The following is a 17,877-nucleotide window of genomic DNA, read 5'->3' as shown; positions in this document are numbered from 1 at the left end:
ATTGGTGCATACTATTTTGATATACTCGTGCCACACTACTGAGCATTTAGGTCGGTCTCATTTTTGGTTGAGATGTAGATTTCCCACTTTATTTCAGATTCTTTCTTTCTTTCTTCCAGAAAATGCAATAAGTGGTTCAGAATGACTATTGAAGACTAATATTTACTTGCTTGGGACTTGGTGCTTTATTCAATTCAGAAAGGGACCGCAGAATGTCATGAGCTGAGGTGTGTATGCATGTGTATCTTTAGGGACTGATTATGTGATGGTGACGTGTGGGGTGAATTGTAGTCGGGAGCAGCTAGAGGCTATGGCACTCTGAAAAACATGGTTTGCTCTGGTGTAATTATTGAGGAAAGAGAGAAGTAAGGTCTTCATAGGGAAAATTTGTGAAGAAACAATTGATGACTCATGAGTATGAGAATATAGTTAGTCACTTGGGCAGGTGGTACAATTGCTAGAATTCAGGAGTTCTGGAGGAGACCAGTAGTGAGGGAAGATCATGACTGTTAGACGTGTTTTAAGATGTCAGGTCAGTCGAGAAAAACGCCTTAGGAAAGGCCGTGAGTGGAGATACAAGCTTCGGCATCATCCAGAAAGAGCTGATGCAGCCCAGGAAATGAGCTCCACTTTGGAAATATGACTGTATGTGAATGAAAGTCCCACCTGAGAGGATGAGAAAAACAAGGAGTGATGGTAGTGACAGTGAGGCCGTGACCAGAAGTGGGCCAGAACTGGCACGAGGCGCCAGGCTTCGAGAAGGTTTAATGTTTCTCTGCGACGTTCTTCTAACCAATAGATTCCGTGCCGCTGACTGCAGCGTTCGACTTTACCCCACGAGCTCAGTGTTCCAGAAAGGAAGCTTAGGAAAGCAGATGTACATTTTTCTATATTTTTGTGTTTTTCGAAAATGAGTAACAATAGGAATTTGTTTATACTTTGAAGTAATCATTTATTTTAATAAAATGTAGCACCTTAACTGTATTTACTTAACAATATAAATACTATAATTATTTTCTGTGGATTTTTGACACATTTTGGAGAACAAAGTTGAAATCAATTAACACAGTGAAAAGGCTAAGAGAGTACTAGTGAGCAGTAAGTACATTTACACCTTCATGAATCACAAGACGAAGGACTTGAATAGACAGTTTTGCTTTCATAGACAAATGTGATTTATTTACAGAAATGTCTTTGTGTGTCACTTGAAAATATATAGAACATTTCAGAATAATGAAAAGATACAATTGATTGTTACAATGAACACTCCTGGACCCCATTACAGTGTTTGGTACATTGCAGTCGTGCTCCTCTGTATGTATTTCCTTTTCTGCTCCCCATATATTTATTTATCTGTGTGTCTGTTCATTCCCTAGCTTGTACGTTGAAAGGGCTTGGGCTCAGTGATCCCCGGCAGGGTCATCAGTGAGCACCTTCTTCTTGCTTTGTCAGTGCACTCCTTCCATAAGGCCCCGGGGCTGGTTCCAGGGCTGCAGCACAGTCAGGACACAGTGGCCTGGAACACCTTGGCAGGAAGATAAGCACATGCCCGGACACCTAGAGGACGGATGTCTAGAGAACCCAATAGCCAGCCTCGGGGGGTTTCCACTGGCTGGTTTGCGGGCAGTTTGAGAATTACAAAGCATAATTGTGGTAATTGATTATAAAACATGGCATAAAAAAATGAAAATCTAAGAGTCCATTTAAAATGCTGTTGAAAGAGTGAGGGTGAGAGAGAGAGCATAGGACAGAGAGATGGGGAAATGTTGACGTCCTTTATGGAAGGGTGGCCGCTAATAAATGCAGGAGGAATGATAGGACACTGGGCTAGTGTTCATCAACGGGGCCCAAAACCACAGCGAGGTGGTCCTTACGGAATAAGACAGTCCACACACCAGCTCCTGGAGACCACCCGCATTCCTGCTCGTGGTTCAGTTCCTCCGTCTTCAAAGCCAGCAGCACAGCTCTGTCTGACCCCTGTCACAGTTGTTCTCTTTGACTCCTTTCTTCTGTCTCCCTCCAACACGTGTAGGTAACTTGTGATCACATTGAGTCCACCCAGGTAATCCAGGACAATTTCCCTACTTTAAAGTCAGCTGATTTGCAGCCTTCATTCCCCTCTGCCATGGAACCCAGCAGGTGTCAGAGGTTAGGAGGTTAGAGGTCTTCCAGGAGCCAATGCTCTTGTGATGTGAGGTCAGTAGGAGAAACGCACACTTACTGGAATATGAAAACCTGTGATCCATCCATCTTTTATAGCTATACTATTGAAAATGGAAATTAACATGTAAAACTATAGCACAAAAATAGTCTTTATTTAAGGTCATTTTTAGAATGCTAATACTTTATTAGCCATAAAAAGAGGCATATTTTTCCCCTCCTTCTTCAGCAGTGACTGAAAACTTTGAGTTATATTATTGTTTAGTTTACCCAGCTTTTCACTGAGTGAACCCTGTGTTCTGACAAGCAATTTGGGAAGCGTGTGGCACTGGTGTAGAGGGGACCCATTGGGTCCATCAGTAAGACCAAAAGAATAAGTGAATGTCTTGCATCATAGTCATATGTTAACGTGTTCTTAGACATTTTCTTTTAAGTTCTTGCATTACTGTGTTTAGATTTTAACTTGTTTAAAGCAAACACATTCAATGTATCTTTACTGTAACCTGGCCTAATCAGAAATTTTCTAGTTGGATATTATCAGCCTGTCTTTGTGGGGCATTTTGACCTTATTAGAGAGATGAGGGAAACCAATAACAGCAAAGATTCAGGACAGCGTCCTGCTTCTCCTCGTTCTTCAAGTTCAGGAGAACGCAGTCTCTGCAGACCTGACTTTGTCCCTGCAGGAACAGCTTCCTAGGACAGTGTGTTACGGAATGTGTGGGTCACGGCTCCGGGCTGCCCTTGCATCTCACGTCTCTTTCTCTGTATTCAAGGCATTGTGTTTAATAGGTCACTCAGATAATCTTCCCTGACTCTCTAGTTGAAATAATTCTCCAGTGATGAAATCGAAGGAACTCAAGGAAGAGGGAGGTTTTGATTTTATTGATATATAGTGTAGGAAAATTTCTTTGAAAGTTAGGAGGTATTATATGAAATTTTTGTACTGAAAGTAGAAATCTATAGCTAGGATGTGAATGTTAATATTGTGCAGTTCTTTTGACACCAAAAACAATTTTAAGTGATGCTATTTCAGGCAATTATCGATACTTGGAAATCAATCAGATTTAAGAAACACTGTTTTTCATTATTTCAAGGTGTCCCTTCGGTTGTCAGGCACTGGCCAGATGGAGAGCCTCAGAGAGGATATTTCTAGCATGGATTTTGCCCTTAGACTCAAGACCAGTAGGTTCACCCTCCTCTTTGATGGATGTCAATGGGATTCCCCGTTGATCACGTCCCAAAGACTAACAGCTCAGTCTTTCCCAGGCCAAGGTCTTGGGTGTTCCCTTTGACTCCACGTCCAGTCCATCTGGACATCTGGTCAGCTCTAGTCACGAGTGTGTGTCTAGGACTGGACCAGTCACAAGTGTGTATCTAGGACCAGATGTCTTCTCTACTGCCAGTCCTTGGTCTGAGCCACTGTCATCTTTGCCTGGAGTATTACACGAGCGCTAACTCATCCCTCTTTCTCTCTCCCCTGTCCTGCCCTCCCCTCCCCTCAGTCCATTCTAAACAGAACAACGAGAGGAACCTGTTGCAATGTGAGTTCGACATGTCTGTGATGCTGTCCACTCCCTCAGAGTACAAGCCCAGGCTGTCATCGCCCACGAGGGGGGGGTGCTGGCCTGACCGACTTCCTCTGCCTTTGGCTTCACTGCCCTTCACGTCTGAGGACAGGCCCCCTGGGCACGCACCCCAAGCCTCCGGGTCCGCCCTTGTGGGCGTTGCCCCTTTGCGTGCCCGACTCCCCACCCTCTTACTCACAGATCACACTCCTGAGTCACCCAAACGGGAAATTTCCATCCCCTGCTGACATTTCAGACCTTCCTTCTCGATTTCTGTGTCCTACCCCTTACCACTATTTAGGACGCTCTGTGTTTCAGTTTTTGTTCTTGTCCATTTCCCTTGCTAGGTTTGATGTTTTCTGAGGCAGGGACTTCTGTTTGTTTAGTCACCCATGCGCCACAGCTGCCTAGTACTGTTGTTGCATGGATTAGGTCCTACTAAGTGCAGGAAGTAATGCACACATGCGTGACTGGCAGTACCCATGCAGGAGTGGGGTGGGCTTCGTGCCGCTTCATGCTGTTGAGAGGCTGCAGGTTATGGACTGAAAGTTCCATGGAGGGAGAGCTTTGTCCAGTTTGACCTGGTACCTGCAGAACCTGCCTGGCTGGCTCGTAGTAGGTGCTCAGTGCACGTGCCACACCGAGTGCAGGCATAGTGGCGTGAGTATCCACTGGGATCCATCAGATGGATTCAGATCTGGGATTCTTTTTGTTTTTTGTCTAGCGGTACCTAGATTATAAATTTTCCAAAACAATTATTATGTTAGAAATATTAAAATGATACTGTGACGCTGGCAGTGAAGAATAGGCTACATTTGGTGATCAGGAATTGCTGCAGTGTTATGCCCGGTAGGCTGGCAAGTTTATTTCAGTCAGTCCTGCTTAGCTTACATTTTTCAGCGGAGGTGATACTGAGGCTTTTACACTGCTCGTGCTTTAGTTAGACCAAATTTAAAGAATTTATACTTTGAATCAGATTTTGGATGAATACATATTTTGCATTTGACTATAACTGAGTGTGTTTTAGTATTACAAATTTTTTCCCCTAATATTAAAACTTGTAATCCCTCTAAATATTTAGTATTATGGATGTTTAGCAGATAATGTAGGCATGTGCCATATTAGGGAGAAGCTTCCCCTTCCTATGTACTTTTGTCTGTCCCCTGCACAGAGTAATATTTTTATTTCACTTCTTACACCTTAAACATTTTAATTAATAACATTTTTCCATTTAAAAGCTGCACTGTGGTTTCTAAGCGCTGGTCTCCTAAGCTGTACTCGGTTGTGTAAATAAGCTGTGCTTGGCAACTTTGGGCTCTTGACCTTGGCTCTTTGTTGTTAGCTTTATGTTTTTTTAATTATAGGAAAATAGAGGACAGTAGGGAAGTTACGACTTAAATGGACTCTTGTTATTACTGTATTCTCTTTTAAGGAAATGAAAAATGTTATTTATTTTGTCCAAATCAAGCAGAAACTAATATAGAACATCTTGAACTGTTATTTTTGCTAAGCATTTAATATCATCACAGTTTGATTGTTTATATGTAGTTATTATTTCTCCATTTTAATGATTGATGCTGTGATCAGTCATTGAGAGATGTAAAGCATATATTGTCCATCATTGTTACCTAATAGATGAAAAGGAATGAATGTCATTTTCAGTGGATATAAGTGCATTATTTGAATAATGACATCATCGTCATTTAGAAAATACAAATATATTTTTTTAGCCTTAAAACTGAGGTTCTGTAATAATGTACGAAAATAACTACAATAGACCATACAAGTAAAGAAAATAAATGTTCACAGTTTTAGAAATTGTTTCAGTCTGGCTTTTGACGCGTCTGTTCCGTAGGCCACAGTATTTTGCAGTCTGATGCTGCTCGTTTGTGCATACATGTCCAGATGAATTCAGTGTTTAATGTTAAGAATCTTATAACATGCCAATTTGATTTGTAGCCCTTCATATCATAGAATGCTAATTAAAATCATATTTTTGCATATGTCATGCCTTTCATGTACATATGCAAATAGACTGTTGCCTTTCAGCTATTAGTAATTAACTTTATGAAGGACAGCTGTAATACATAATTAACAAAAATGTTTGCAAGCCCTTTTACACTGAAAGTTACAACAGGAAAAATTATTTTTTCTTATCAAGAGAGCCATTTGAGTGTGATGCTTCTGAATGAGATCTAAATTGTTTTAAATAATCACAGAGTGTGATTAAATTGATGTCGTACTGTATCAAGAAGAGTGGGGCTCCATGTGCTCACTGGCTGCGGGTTCCTGTCCATTTCATATTTATGTCAACAGAATGGAATTAAGTAAGCTGATGTGTGTCTAAAATAAGATAGCCTGTCAGCTAATACTTTTTGTTTGTTTTAGCTATTGATATCTGCTTGGCATTTCAGTGCATTTTTTCTTTTTTGTGTGTGTGCTGCAGACACAGTATATAATTTTTAAAAACCTCTCTTCAAATTATTACCACGTATTTAAGGAAACTTCGTCAAAGCTATTCATTTTTTCTTTTATATACTCTTAAATATTTAATAAAATGACAGTTTCTAAAGCTGTTTCATGATTGAAGTGTGGGACCAACTGATGGGCAGTGAATGTTATATTGAGGAATTGCTTTATTTTGCTTACTAACAGTGAAGGCATTGACTAAAGAACTAAAATCGTTGTTTTGGTCAGATTTGTACACTCAAATAAGATGAAACTTGTCAGTTATTTCTCCGGGTTTCCAAGTATTGCAGTGTATTGTAGGTATCTGTATGCAAGTTTTCTCTTTAGCAAGAGTGCCTGTGTAATGTGCATTTTCATGTTACATCCGATTTTAAATATTGATTTTAAAATACTTTTTGTACTTAATTCTAGCAGAGAGTCAAGATTTGGTTCTATAATTACTGTTATTTCTTTTTTTTAGGGTTGCTTTTGTAATGAAGAAACACCTAAATACTCACCTACTAGGCAAACATGGAGTTGGCACCCCAAAAGAAAGGTAATTTTCATTCTTTTTTTAAATTTAACCAATATAATTATGTTTTCATTTTGGGATTTGCTTAATGAGGTGACTTCTAGAATTTTGATCAAGTCTGTTCACATGTGCTGCATTTGTGGTAGTCTTTTTGAATTATATTTTATGCCATTCTCCATTTACTGTCATATTTTAATTCTAGAAGAAAACAATGTAAAATATTTTAAAGGATTTGAGGGACTTTGAATTTGTGAGTTTGTAAAACAACCTTGAAATATAGTAGAAGAGTTACATTTGAGGGGATTGACCTCTGCAAATGCATTGGAATGAGCTAAAATAAATATGTAAAACTTAACCTTGTCTATTTTTTCCCTATGTTTTTATTTTGAGGTTTTAAAATAACATTTAAAATAACATTCCACCATAAATTCTCATGGTAGAATTAAACATGGTTGATATTAACAAAGAAATAATCTTGTGTCATCCCCAAAATAATACTACAGTTGCCATGTCATGAAAAATAACACTACAATTATTATGTCATCAACTGCCAGGTTTTCTTTTTCCTTGCTACGGTATCATAATTAGCTTCATCACATAGACTTAATTTTTATCAGGTGAACTGAAATATAGTAATGTCAGCTACCAGGTGAGCTTGACTACTTCTGAAATTTTTAAATCTTTAAAATGTGCAACTCACTCAGACCTAGTTAGTACAAGCACTCTCCTTTTCCTTCAAAGACATGGTAGATTTTCAACTTTCCCTAAATCCTCCAGGATGGTACTTAAAATTCTAGACACTCCTGGAAACTTGCTTTTTTTAATACTATTTTAAAACGTCAATAATGTTGCAATTTATTCTAGCACTCCATAACCTAGGGCCACTTCTGCTATAGTTTTAAATGTTTAATTGCCTTTTAAAAATTTTTAAATGGTCTTACAGTATTTTCTATGTTTACAAGGAATTTAACTTAACTTTTCTATTGGAGGCATATTGTTTCTTGAGCATTTTCGTTTGAACTTGACTACTGTGTCTAAATATTGGGATGTCACATATGTCTACATTTTACCTTTGGTTTCTTCTACTTTGTAACATTCTATTTAATTTCAGCCAAAATGTAAATGTTGAACACATCCTGACTGCATTATTCTTGAAATTCAAAAAATTCTATGTTACTTAAATTGTAATTTGGAACTTGTTATGTTTCATAAGTTCAAATTTATGTTTCATAAGTGTTTAAGAAAGTGGAAACAAAACATGTTTAATTTTATGTTCTCATTGTTTTCACATGTATTATCTCAATCATTCTATTAACAGTGTATTATTATTGCAGTTTTGTAGCTCTAAGGACTGGGATTCAGGAATGTACAACAATGTATTCAGTATCTCCCATTTAATAACTGTTACAGTTGTTATTTTTCTGCCTAATTCCTGTGCTCTTCCTCACACTAGTTACATCCTCTCACCTTGAGAATTTTTCCATGTAGGTATTTAGGGTGTTTTAGTCACTGAACGCATTTAAGTGAAAACAGTCTAGATCAGATAATTAGTAAAAAGAAAATAGTTCCCTACTATATAACTAATATACATGTTGTGAACTCAAATGTATCATTTTGCTTTTATTTAGGCAAATAATTTCAAAAATTATTTAAAAATTTGGATAAATGTCCATATTGTTTCATATTAATGAGATTCATCACATACATACATATATATGTATATACATATATACATGCGTTTATTCTCCAAGACTTTAAAAATAGTAGCTACTTCCTCTATATAAGGATAGGAGTTTGAAAATCCCAGATGTGCTGTTGGTTTTTCCATTTCCCTTTTGCTGTGCATTCCAGGAACTCTCTTGCTGGCGTTCACTTATTCCAGCCCCTAATACGTAAAATGAGTGTAGAAAGAGGCAAGAGAAAGGTTGCATGTCTTTCTCCCCTTTGAGATATGTTAAGCATTTTCTCCATCACTGGCATGATTTTTGTCCTGAAATTAGGAAATGAATGTCAAATGGGAAAGTACACCCCATCTTCTAGTTATCACCTGCTAAGTAGTCCAGCTTCATCTAAACTTAGTATCTTTGATTGAATTGTTTTTCCTGATAAAATCACCATGTTTCGGGATTCTTCTTGTTCATGCTGTCTGCTTATAGAGCATTGCCTCTTCCTCCATGGAAATGCGGGGTTGGAATGCCCGACTTCAAGAGCAGTGTAGTTTCCAGCAGACAGGAGAACACTAAGATTTAAGTACCAAAACCCAGCATAGGAAACACCAGCAGCCCTCTTTCTTCCATTCCACCTCCCTCCATTCTTTGGAGAGGGAATTAGTGCCTTTTAATGGTTTTAGGAAACAAAGAAACTCTTTATCAGCATGTTGAACCGTCACTTTGGGCATAACTGTTCTCTAAATTAAGTTAGACATTTTTTTCTTACCTATTTAAAACATTAATGTCTTGGCTATAATTTTGCAAGCTTGCTATATTTTAATTTCTCCAGGATAGTATAATCAGTTTATTTTTTTTATGTTTTGAATTTGATTCTTGCCTCTTATGCATTGCATATTATAGCAAATAGTAATAGAAGTTAGCTAAATAGGCTGTGACAATTAAATTAATAATGCATTTTGTTTGCAAGTATTTAGGCCTTGTGCTTTCACTGATATATGCAAATATGATAATTTATTACATATAAATTCATATACTTACACTATAGTTTGATGAACCAATAAATTTTGTAAGCATGACTGTCATTAACAACTGAAAACTAAATCATTTCAAATATTTTCTTGACTCCGTGAACACCTGAAGTGATGGCTTGTGTAAGAGCATATTTTTTTGTCCCTAAATTTGCATGCGCTTATTTCAAGGTAGAACACTGCTGTATTTCTGAAATTTTGTACACTTAAATATAAATGACTAAATAGCTGCATTCAATTCACATTCCAGAGTAATAAGCTCCAACTAATTGGCAAGTTCATTGTAAAGTATTTTCTATTTTAAATATATAATTCTCTTTGTAATATAGTAAGCAAAGTATCTTTATGACTTTAAATTCGCTGGTATTACCGTTTCCCCAAAAATAAGACCTAGCTAGACAATCAGCTCTAATGCGTCTTTTGGAGCAAAAATTAATATAAGACCCAGTCTTATATTATATTATACTTATGTTACATTAAACCCAGTCTTGTATTATGGTAAAATAAGACCGGCTATTCTATTCTATTAGACCCAGTCTTATAGTAAAATAAGACCGGGTCTTATATTAATTTTTGCTCCCAAAGATGCATTAGAGCTGATTGTCCCGCTAGGTCTTATTTTCTGGGAAACACGGTAATCTAGCAAAAATGAGCTTCTCTACAGTGATCACAACCGAAACAGCCATAGTAAGTGTATCTGTGTGAAAGCCAGATGCGCATTCCGACGGAAAGCCATGGAGTTCTTGGTTCAGTGCTTGGAACTCAGCTGGGCTTTGAATGACTGTGAAGGGGAGTTGGGGGAAAGGACCCATTGTGAACTTCTGATCTGATGCGTTGCTTCATGATATATGAAACTATCGGAGATACCTGCCCTGGCAGCAGCTCAGGAGTGAGGCTGGTGTGATCCCCAAACCGCTTTTACCAATAAATGACTTTATGTCGGATGCGTGCATCGGAGAGTCTCAGAGTTAAATAATTTCACAATCCAAAGAAATGGATCTGGTTCTTCCAGTTATTGATGACTATCCAGATCAATGCCTCAGTATTTTTTTCTGTGAAGCAATTCTGGAGGAGTCTGTGATGGTTTCATGTCTCTGACTGCCACCGCAGCTGTGGGGTGTGTTCAGACCCTGGGCGCGGGCTCATGGCTGGTCCATGTTCATTCTGGCCAATGGGTTTCCCTCAGGCCTCCTTCAGGTACCTGCGTCCTGACATTTGGGCTGGCTTCTCCTCCTTTATCAGACTTTTGGGACTTTTGGTTAGTCATCTTTCGTTATCAGCACCTTTAGTCTTACTGAGAAGTAAAATCTTTCCCCCACCACCTTTATGCATGCTGAGTATCACCTAGTCTCATTGTGGGATAGAAGTCCTGGCAGCTGTGATGCTGGTTCTACTTTGTTGTAAACCATTAATGTCTGACATGGCCTGGGGGTAGTCGTCTGCCATCTATCTCTTCTCCTTTTATTTCTCTCTTTTCTCAAATACTTTTATATGTAAAATTGTATGGAAGCGTTGCTTCCAGTTTTTCAGTTTAGATGTAAGCCTCACCCTTTTTCTTAAAACATGAAAATGTCACCCAAAACCCATTTGTCCGAAAAGCATATATACATGTACGCACACAGTTTTTTGAAACTGTTGGCGATACTTTGGGTTGATTAGAAAGTTAGGCTACTTTCCAAGAGAGAATAATACATTGTATAAAAACTCTAAATTCAGGAGAGTCTATTATAGTAATGAGATTAGCTCCTGTTGTTACTTTACTGTCCATTTTCAAGAAATAATTTGCTTTTGGCTAAATTGTTACTACTGCATGTATTTTATTAAAGGATCAGTAGTTTTCCTCAAAGTTTTATTCCTTGTGGTTTCCTGTAAGGTAAATCCTGTCTTCTGTTTGATCACTGCAATGGGTAGCTAGTTCTTACAGATGCATTGAGATGTGTGGTTCCGTGTTGTCTGTCCCTCAGATCATCTCTCTGCTGAGTTCCTCACAAAACTTGGCAGCCACTTCCTGTTTCCTGGCTTCAGGCTTGAGCTTCAGGTCACACACGGCTTCCTGGTCTTCCCCTCTCACTTTCCTTAGTCAAATGGGTGGCGGTCTTTTTTTCTTTTTTCTTTTTTCTTTTCCATGAAGGGCCAAATTAAGAAAAATAAAGTGTTTGTGGGCTCCTCTCTGCTTTAAAAAATATTTACACCAGCAATAACTTTATTGAGCCTAAATGCAGGAAAAAACATATCAGTTCTTTCTATTTCAGATTGCTTATTTTAATGAGTGGGAGGCTGTTACATTTTATTGACTTAATATTGCTGTTGCACGAGCTGAGGGTGCCCTGTCTTCTATCTTCTCCCATTGCGACATCTCTAGACAGTATGCAGTATGCAGTTACTATGCTATGATTATTTGACATGGTTTTATTGTAAAAAAGTGGGGTTGAGCAGACAGCCTGCTAAATAATTACATCTACATGGAAAGATAGATAGAAGTCACATCAATTCATCTAATGCCAGGGTTATTATTTTTAGAAAATTTCCCTTTGTATTTTCCTGACTTAAACTGACAATTTATTAAGGTACATAAGGAGATCAGTATTTAATTTTCCACCAGAGTTATCTTGTCAGCTTGTGGGCTGTATTTCTAAATTAAATGGATAATTTAGATGTCCTCTGGTTGCTTTATGAGAAATGCTTTCTTCTTGAAATGCGTATTTTATAACTTGTACATTACAGATTTTCCAGGTGAAAGTTAACAAAAATAAGTGTCAGTGGTTTGGAAAGTTGGGAATTCAGCTCTTTGTTTATTTGTTGAAGTTCCTAGCGCACCTTCCGGGGAGGTATTTGGACCTAGTACAGATAATGCTTACGGCTCGTCTCCGAGGGGATGGAAAACCCACTTTTCCTCCTCAGAACGTCATTGGGTCCCTCAGCTGCCATGAAGCACTGCAGGCGTCCTCCTGCTTCAGCTGTGTCCTCAGAAGCTGCAGATTCTGTGTGTCTGTCAGATGATTTACTTTCTGTCCTGAATACACATTCCTTCCACTCCGTTTCATCCTTCAGTCTGTCCCCTCGTGAGAGAGCTGCCTTTCTTCACTGCATTGTTTTTGTTTCCTCCCTTCAATAAAATTGACTTTATGATTTTGCACTTAGTTTTATGATAGTGACTGAAATGTAGGAATGTTTGAAGAAGTAACTTATAAAACTCATTTGTTTATTGTAAAGTTAGTGCTCAGAACATGTCCTATCATCCTCGTGAGATGCAACAGGGCAATTTTCTCTCTGGTCTTTATTCCAAGAGAGGTTGTGCCTTTCTGAAACAACTTTTGTCATTTTGGTCTCAGGTACTAGCGGATCATGTCTGTAACTCAGTTTTCCTCTTTATATTTAGTGCTGGGAAGCTCAGCATCAAAATTGGAACCCACCTCCAGAAAGCACGGTGGCTTCACAGAACGTGTTTTACTTACTGCTGTTATTTCTGGTTCTGTTTTTCTATCTTTCCTGGGAAATTTTCATTTCATGTGAGTGATCTAAGAACTTCACATAAATTGAGGCAAGTTTTGCAGTGGACATTTTTGTAAAGTAATTGCATTATTTGTCTGGGGAGTACATAAAAGGTGCAACAATTAAGTTCGCAAACTCATCCTAGAAAAAGTGCTACACACCTCATTGCTGAATATCACTACAGTCACCTTCGAAGTACTCCCCTTGGGAAGCTGTGCACCAAAACCAGCACCTAGTCAACCCTTCAAAGCAATTTTGGAACTCTTTTTCTGGAATGGCCATCAGAGCTGTCATCGTATTACCATTGATGTCCTGAATGTCATCAAAATGTCTTCCTTTCAATATTTTCTTTATCTTCAGGTAAAGAAAGAAGTCATTGGGGCCAGATCTGGTGAGTAGGGAGGATGTTCCAATACAGGTATTTGTGTCCTGGCTAAAAACTCCCTCACAGACAGTGCTGTGTGAACTGGTGCATTATCGTGATGCAAGAGCCATGAATTGTTGACCAAAAGTTCAGGTCGTCTCACTTTTTCACGCAGCCTTTTCAGCACTTCCAAATTGTAAACTTGGTTAACTGTGTGTCCAGTTGGTACAAATTCCAGTGAATAATCCCTCTGATTTCAAAAAAGGTTAGCGACATCAACATCATTGCAACAAGTTTGCGAACTTGCTTGTCAGACCTTGTGTCTTCTCTGATTCGGTTGGTTGCCTCTTTGTTTTGTTGATGGTTTCTTTTGTTGTGCAGAAGCCTTTTAGTTTGATATAGTCCTGTTTATTTTGCTTTTACTTCTCTTGACTTTGAAGCCACATGGAACAGAATTGAGATCCCAGAAATGAATCCACATATCCGTGGGTAGATGATTTTCAACAGAGGAGCCAAAAACATGCAATGGCGAAAAGAAAGCCTGTTCAATAAATGGTGCTGGGAGAATTGGAAAGCCACTTGCAAAAAAGGAAACTAGACTGCTGTCTGTCACCATACACCAAAATTAACTCAAAATGGACCAAAGACCCAAACTTAAGACCCGAGACAATAAACTGCCTAGAAGAAAACATAGTTACTAAACACCTAGAATATTTTTGGCTGTTCTCTTTTTTATTTTACTTAACTTACTGTTAGAACACTGGGGCTTATACATCTGGCCTCTGACTAAAATGTGCCTTAAGCTCTTGTCTTCAGTTCCCATCAGAGCCAGAATTAAAAAGAACAAAAGCCTGTATGTTCTCTGCAGCCTTCAATTAGGGTTAATTACCAACTTTATACAGTTTCATTATACGCACTGACTTTTTGTGAGAGGTTCTTTATATTCATGACGTCTTGGTAGTTGCTTATAAAAGTCCAAGATTAAAATTTTTCCTGAGGAATTTTCAGGAAACTTACAACCTTTCTGAAGTAATTTTTGTATAGTTGGATCAAAGCAATTTGATCATCCATTTTAACAGATGAGAAACGGTGTTTATTTCATTCTGCTAGAGTTCAATAGGGAAAATCAAGAATCACATAGGTTATTCCGTAAGATTCCCCTTATGCCCGATTTCTTGCTCCTAAAGTCACTTGTGTAATACATTGTGAGCTGAAAACAAAGGGTCAAAATACTGTGCGACTCTCACCCTTAATACTCACAGGAGAAAAACGGGGACAGTGATGCTCTGGATGAGACACATCGGTCCTACAGGAATCCTGAGACACAGCGACTGTCTCTCATTCCCGCTAATTCTTTGTTCCCTTTGAAAAGAACCAAGATGCCGCTCAATATTTACAAGTTATTAGCACCTCCGAAGGTTGAATCATATGAAATCAACACTTAGGTTAAAAACATCAAGTATTGGTAATTTCATACAAGTCAACCGAATTCTATTAGAACTGTTACTAGCATATGATGTTAATATAGAGATCTGCTTTTCAGGGAAGTAATCATTTCTGTTGAGTTTTAATGTAATCCATTTCTTTCTTGTTTTGTGGATAATGATTTCCTAGACATAGCACCACGTACTGAGTTTGATATATTAATAGAAATCGGGTCAAGGTGAAATGAAAAGCCATCTCAGCACACTCTGTTTAGTTTTAACACCCCTTATCTTACTGAAAGCCATGTCACCAGCCTTCTAGGCTGGGGTCAGTTTGTATTTCTCCAGATTTTGTCTCACTTCCTGTGTAAATCCTCTCCTAGAATGTCCATTCTGTATAAGCACTCTTACTCCTCGGAAGGCTGGTGTGCACTTAGCACACTCTGGTGTGTTTTCCCTTTATTTTTAAAAGGGTGAATACCCTGTCTATAGTAGACCGTTCTTGAGGGCATGTTGGCGAGTTCCCAGCTCTGTCTCAGCTTTGCAGAGAGGGTGACTGATACTCAGTGAATGTTCATAGATTTAAGATGTTAAAATCTTGACATTGTTTTCAAGATGCATTTTTTTCTTAGCTGGTCTAATATATGATTTACAGTCACATTATGAAAAGAGTTTTGCAAAGTAGCATAGTTTTATGTAACTATATACAGCCTACCTCTTAATGGGGTCAACCTCAAGTGCATTCTTCTCTGAGTTGATGTGGCTTTCTCAGCTTCTCTTCTGTGATGCCTAGGATGACACCTGTTCTCATTCCCTAGGGTGATGGCGAAGCAGACATGAATTTATAGTTACACAAATTTAAAAGATATACTACCTACACATATACACACAGCATTTTATAATTTAAAAAGTGCTTGCATTTAGATAAAAATATATTAAAGAACTTTTCAGTTGCTGAGGTGTATATAGTATCTGTGCCACCTTTTTCATGCTAATCTGGTGGAGCAAAGAATTATGGGAAACAACAGATTCAGCAGAACATATATACACAATTTTTAATTTAAATTAGACCCAAGTTTTCTTTGAAGTTAATTAAGATGATTATTTTTCCGTTCCTTCTCACAGTACATTGTTACGTTCAGAATGTCTCTTTCTCTTTTCACATTTGTTATTGTGTAATGTGAATGTCATATATTTTTGGAAAATAGAAAGTGGTAGACATGTTGCTAGATATCAGGTCTTAAAATTCATGCCTTTGCCTTTTTGAAAAAATACACTGTTTATATGATAATTGAATTTTGAACATGAAGAAAAATTTGAGCAAAGGGATTAGCCTAATATTTTTATTACTAGTACTCATGGTAATAGCAGTATATGAACATATTTCAGTGTCAGTGAACTTTTGAGTTTTTTAATTAAAAAGAAGAAAGAAAAAACTAGCATAGAACAACAGCCATGTAAATCCAATAAAAGGTGAGGTGCTCTTTCTGAATCTGGACAAGGCCCCAAAGAGCATGTCAGTGGTGAGACCCCTTCTCTGTATCTCAGCAGAAGCTGTGGGTTCCTCACCGGATTAAAGAAAATCTCTTCACACATACAGCTCTTTTACTTACACAGTAAGGCATTGACTTTTGCGATTTAACATTCATATTATTGTCGATGCCTGTATGATGAGATATCATTTAAATTTCTGTGGATGCTGTGGTTTGAGTCGGACCTGCTTGGAAACCAGTGAGTCAGGACTCCTAATCTGGCTGGTGGGAGAACCCAACCTTCAGATCTCAGGACTGCTTTATTCGTTGCCTTCTGCTTGTCACAGGTACCTAATGCCTCTGAAGAAGTGATTAAGACCAAACAGTTCAGTCAAACAGATCCAGTTGTTGGAATGAAAATAGTGAATAGAAAAAAAAAAAAAATCAAAGCATGTAATCATCCTTAGGTAGAAATACAAGGCTGGGATAAATTAAAATCTGGAATGTGATGTAACAGTTCTCAGCTTTGGTGGCAATTTCACAGATGTTCATTGTATTATTGAACTGATAAATAAAATAAGATGGGGCCACGATTGGACCAATGATAAACAAAGATTATTTTTTGCCCTGTTTTGTGCCTGGCGATCCATGTTGGAAGACCATGATTTCCCACATCCACATGCTTGTTGTGAAACAAAGAAAAGGTGGTTTTTACAATTTTGATTTAGTTTGCTAGCTGGTACAAAAGGACCCCAGTCAGTGAAGGAGGAAATTTGACTGAGTGCTGAAGAGATGGTTCTCCTTGGTAATACCCTGAACGGAAAACATCTGACTTGAACAAAAATGTCATTTGGTAGAAAATCATTAGTCTTTAAAAAGTTATCTGAAATAACAGTGGTGAACTGTTAACTCATGTGGCGATTTAACTGATTTTAGTTTTGAGAAAAGCTTGATTTAGAAATTTTAGGAAGTGTTTTTCTTTGCATGATGTACAGTTGACGGTGACCATGTCATTAGAGAAACATTTTCTTCAGAGTGAAGAAATCCTTAGAGGAGAAGGGTTGGGAAGCGTGCTGCTCTCAGCGGGAGAAAGTGCCTTTACAGATGCATGCATCTCAGGAAGGAACACACACCCCAGGATTCCGGCAGGTGGTGACTGACCGTGCCTGTTACCTATGAGTGCTGAGCCGACTCCAACACTGTCTGAGAAAAAAATCTGGACGTTAATCCAAAGACAAAGTTGTGACTTTCAGTCACTAAGAGCTTTCTTCTGGAATGCCCGTTTTATGTGACTGCTGTGGAGTTGTTCTCATAGCGTCTGCCACCAGGTCCACCTGTCTTTTTGCCGAGGCCCCACCAGAATATTCAGTGGACACTGCTGGGTGGATGCTGCTAGCCTGGCCTCCTCTTGCTGTCCTGTGTGTTGTGCCTTTGTCTTCACACACGTGCGCTGGCAGACTTTGTCATTCACTCTTTGGGTCGTGGAGACTTAGGGTGATGTTACTACAGTAATGGTGTTCTGAAACGGAGTCCTTTTTTTTCCTTATTGGAAGAATCCATAGCTTTATTCATGATTTTAGAGTATATTTATAGAATCACTAAGATTCTTAAGGGGTCACGATTTTATTTCTGAAATACTTGACCACCTTTTATGAGAGAAGGTATATTCTATAGGGCTTTCTGAAGGTCTCAGTTCATATGCCTTGCAAATGTCAGCGGCTT

At 38.3% G+C, this 17,877-nt stretch overlaps 1 protein-coding gene across 3 annotated transcripts in view; it reads left to right on the top strand.

Moving 5' to 3' along the window:
• ZNF407 (zinc finger protein 407) overlaps positions 1-17,877 on the top strand; it is a 377,771-nt gene that overhangs the window by 132,916 nt on the left and 226,978 nt on the right. For all 3 annotated transcript variants that reach the window (XM_019715496.2, XM_074339832.1, XM_019715504.2), the window contains exon 4: positions 6,655-6,729. In XM_019715496.2, the coding sequence (XP_019571055.2) occupies positions 6,655-6,729 (75 nt within the window). The remainder of the gene's footprint in view (positions 1-6,654; positions 6,730-17,877) is intronic.

Source organism: Rhinolophus sinicus, linkage group LG09 (assembly GCF_036562045.2).
Source record: "Rhinolophus sinicus isolate RSC01 linkage group LG09, ASM3656204v1, whole genome shotgun sequence".
Classification (NCBI taxonomy): Eukaryota; Metazoa; Chordata; class Mammalia; order Chiroptera; family Rhinolophidae; genus Rhinolophus; species Rhinolophus sinicus.
Note: the sequence above shows the minus strand (reverse complement) of the source record. Positions and strands in the feature narration are given on the sequence as shown.